At 55.5% G+C, this 4,049-nt stretch overlaps 1 protein-coding gene across 1 annotated transcript; it reads right to left on the reverse strand.

Moving 5' to 3' along the window:
• Positions 1–1,165: 1,165 nt before the first annotated feature.
• Positions 1,166–3,659, reverse strand: GNB2L1 (guanine nucleotide binding protein (G protein), beta polypeptide 2-like 1; the record flags this gene model as incomplete). Its single annotated transcript, XM_009577908.1, has 6 exons — positions 1,166–1,307; positions 1,661–1,771; positions 2,171–2,311; positions 2,798–2,908; positions 3,079–3,174; positions 3,512–3,659. Coding segments are annotated over 6 exons (673 nt in total), but the record flags the coding sequence as incomplete, so codon positions are not given.
• Positions 3,660–4,049: the final 390 nt, after the last annotated feature.

Below are 4,049 nucleotides of genomic sequence, written 5' to 3' on the forward strand. Positions count from 1 at the left end.
GTTGTAAACCCGAGTCTCTGGTTTATTGAGATCCCGGAGAAAGATCTGGGAGCCATTTCCAAACGAGTCTGGCTTAAATTGTGCACCAAAATCAGGGTCCAGCTCGCCCCCAGCCTGCCTGACCTTGCCATTACGGAATCACCCCTGAGCCTCCTGGTAAATAGATCTCGCCTTGTTAATCTTGACCTAATCCTTCCTAATTAGATTAGGCCAGTCTCTGGTTTATTGAGATCCCGGAGAAAGATCTGGGAGCCATTTCCAAACGAGTCTGGCTTAAATTGTGCACCAAAATCAGGGTCCAGCTCGCCCCCAGCCTGCCTGACCTTGCCATTACGGAATCACCCCTGAGCCTCCTGGTAAATAGATCTCGCCTTGTTAATCTTGACCTAATCCTTCCTAATTAGATTAGGCCAGGCCCAGAGCCGTGTGTCCATATCCCTTCCTGAAGCCGACTAACGAGCAACATCCGACGCCTGAGCTGGCGTCACCGAGGGACCAAAGTCCCTTCTGGCTCAGTGACACGGGTGGCTTGTGGGTCTGCCAGCCAGGAAAGGGGCGGGGAAGTCCTAAATCTGTAGAAAAATGGCTCATTTTGTGCACGGACTCGGTGCCTGGAGGCTGCTGGGTTGAGAAGTTCCACGTTAAAACCTCTCCTTCGTTAACAGCCGCTCCCAACATTCCCCGAAGGCCTCGCTTTTGTAACCACCGCTGCTTCTCAAATTTATCCACTTTCTGGGTTTTCTCGGGAATTGTGTTTGTTTTCCCAGGTCTGCAGGTCTTTGGCAGTGACACCGCACGTGGGAGAAGAAACACCGAGTCCCTCGTTAGCCAGGAGGACAGAGAACGTCTCCCAAGTCCTACCACCCTGCCTGCAATCACGTAATTATTTCCCTCCGCTATTATTTTTCCGCATCGCGGGTTTTAACTCACGAGGTGATTGCCTCTCAAAGTTCTTCTGGTCACCCCATCCTGTCCCACCATGATGTCCCCAACCTTGAAGGTGTGGGGACAATTTCTTACGGACATCTTGTCGGGGATGTTGGGTTTTTCCCTCTCCCTTAAGGTTCCTGATCTGGCACCCGTGTCCAGCCGGAGAAAAGCTCCAACCCCAGATCCTCCATGAACCTCCAAGGTTGTGGGATGACCCAACAGTGGACACGAGGTGGCCAAGAGCTCGATAGAGCACTCTTTTTATTGATTTTTTTTGTACACAAAATTTACGATTTCTTGCTACCGCATCCTCATCTGGTCCCGATGGTGACTTGCCACACCCGGACGAGGTTATCTGTGTAGCCAGCAAACAGGGTCTACGGAGAGAAACGGAATCGGATCATGGGAAGGGTTGGACAGCCAGCAAGGTGGGACCTCGGGACACGAGGACAAGGGACTATGGTCCTTGGAGGGCAAAGCCCAAAGCAGAGAGGGACCAACATCACCCCCAGACGTTGGGGAGATCAAGGAGAAGAGCTCGAAGGTTGAGAAGGGACCCAGGGAAGGAAGGGACCCAAGGAAGTTCCTGCCCTTGCTGGCAGAGATGGCTCCAGGAGCAGAGCACGAGTGTCTTCACGGTCCCTGTGCTCCAAGAGCAGCAGGAGGGTCCCCAAAATCCTCGTCCCCCAGGGCTGGGATGCCAGGGCAGGGAGAAGGGGATGGTTTTTACCTGCCCGTCTGCGGACCAGGCCAGGGAAGTGCACTGGGGTGGTTCAGCTTTGCTGCTGGTGCTGATCACCTCCTGCTTCAGCTCATCCACGATGATTTTGCCTTCCAGGTCCTGCAGGAGAAAGAAGAACATGAAGGAACGAGAAGTCCTACAGGGAAGACTCCCATGGCCGAATCCAACCCAACTCCGGAACGCCGTGAGGGAGCAGAGGGTCGCTCAGAAACAGCCTCTGGATTTCCGCACGGAGATGCAGTCAGATGGCATTGAAATGTTTCATCACAGCGCGGTGGCTCTGCCCTACGGCCACCGCAACCCTCCTCGGCCAGGGGACGAGGCCACGGGCACCGGGACACTCCTCCAGGAGAGCTCCTCCTCCAAAATCTGTGATCCAAAGTGAGGATCTCGACCATGAAGGTGACTCCAAACCCAAAAACTGAAGAAATTGAGTCTTCTGGAGGAACCCTGCCCAGATGGGGACAGAAAGGGGCTGAGGGCCGAGCGGTGACATACCCAAATCTTGATGCTGGGTCCGGTGGCAGCACAGAGCCAGTAGCGGTTGGGGCTGAAGCACAGGGCGTTGATGATGTCTCCTCCGTCCAAGGTGTAGAGGTGTTTGCCTTCATTCAGGTCCCACAGCATGGCCTGGCCGTCCTGCGGGACAGAAGAGGGACTCAGAGAAAACCCCAACACTCGTCACCTGCCCCGAGGAGGCCTTTTTCCGCCCCGAGGAGGCCTTTTTCCGCCCCGAGGAGGCCTTTTTCCGCCCCGAGGAGGCCTTTTTCCGCCCTGACCACGGTTAAACTGGAGCACTTTGCCGCAAGCCAGCACGGATACAGAAAAGCTAAAGGTCGCAGCAGGAAAATTCAAAAAAAAAAAAAACCCCACATCGAGGGCTGAAATAAAAGAGCTAACGAGCTCTGGGTGAGCATCTTTGCCGTGGTCTTCCCTCCTTGGTTGACATCTGCTGCTAGGACCATCAAGTCAGGCCAGATCTTTGGGCTGTTACCAGCCCACTCAAGCCGTGACCAAGATGTGGAGCCCATTCTCAGGGTGGGAGACACAGAAATGGGTCAGAGCTGCTGGTAGGACGCCAAGATCTCGTCTCGGGGCCTCAGCCTTCGCCCCCGTCACACGTACCTTGCCACCGGAGGCACAGAGGGAGCCGTCGGGGGAGACGGTCACCGTGTTCAGGTAGCCCGTGTGCCCGATGTGGTTAGTCTTCAGCTTGCAGTTAGCCAAATTCCAAACCTGGATGGGGAAAAAAACACGGGGGCAGAAGAAAAGGGGGTTAAACGCTGCTACTGCACCCCAATCCTGGGGATATGGGGCAAAAAAAAAAAAACCTTCCCCGGAGCACTCTGGCTGCTCCAATCCTCCCACCACCATTGCGGATCGGGGGGAAGCCGATCCCACCTCACCTTCACCAGTTTATCCCAGCCGCAGGAGACGATGATGGGATTGCTGCTGTTCGGGGAGAAACGCACGCACGAGACCCACTCCGAATGACTCTCGTCCTGGGGAAGAGGAACGACGCCGGGTTCACGGCGAGGAAACGCGGCCGGGTCTTCTCCGCCCCGTCCACGGGGCGCTGCAAGATCAGACCTGCCGCATCCCGTCGCTCCGCAGCTTTCCCAGCTTTCCTCCCGCTTCGTCCCCCATCCCTCATAATTGCAGGACTTGTCCTTAGACACCCCCCGCCCAGGGAAAGACCCGCAGGCAACGTCTCACTTCTAATCACTAGGACAGGGCCGGGAGACCCAAATTCCCGTCCAAAAGCGGTGGGAGCGGACCTAAAACCCAAGTCCTTTTCTCAGGGAGGTGTGATTTGGAAACCCACCTTCCCCGGCTCACCTGCACCGTGTACTTGCAGACGCCCAAGGTGTTCCAGAGCTTGATGGTCTTGTCCCGGGAGCCCGAAACGATCTGGCGGTTGTCGGAGGAGAAGGCAACGCTCAGGACGTCCTTGGTGTGGCCCACGAAGCGACGGGTGGTGGTGCCGCTGCAGGAGGACGGAGACAACGGGAGATTTCACGCATAAATTCCGCCAAGGAGGGGGAAAAATGCAAGTATTTGAAGGAAAAAGAAACACAGAGTGGTCTACGAAAGGGTAAGGAGCGATGGTTCCTGTTTTTTCTTCAAAAGAAGAACTCGGCAGAAGGATCGGGAGAATTGGGATGAGTTTATCCCGCGTGCATGCCTGGCTTTGCAAATCCCGACCCTCTTCTCCTGGTTGTACCCCCAATTCAGCCCAAAATGACCCCAAAAGAAGAGCCCCACTCCCCTGCTTCTCCGATGCTTCTCTCCCATCATAATTGCAGGACGTGTCTTCAGATCCCGGAGGATCAGCAGACACGGTGTCAGGTCTAATCATCAGGAGAGGGAGCCGAGG

Source organism: Fulmarus glacialis, unplaced genomic scaffold (assembly GCF_000690835.1).
Source record: "Fulmarus glacialis isolate BGI_N327 unplaced genomic scaffold, ASM69083v1 scaffold17935, whole genome shotgun sequence".
Classification (NCBI taxonomy): Eukaryota; Metazoa; Chordata; class Aves; order Procellariiformes; family Procellariidae; genus Fulmarus; species Fulmarus glacialis.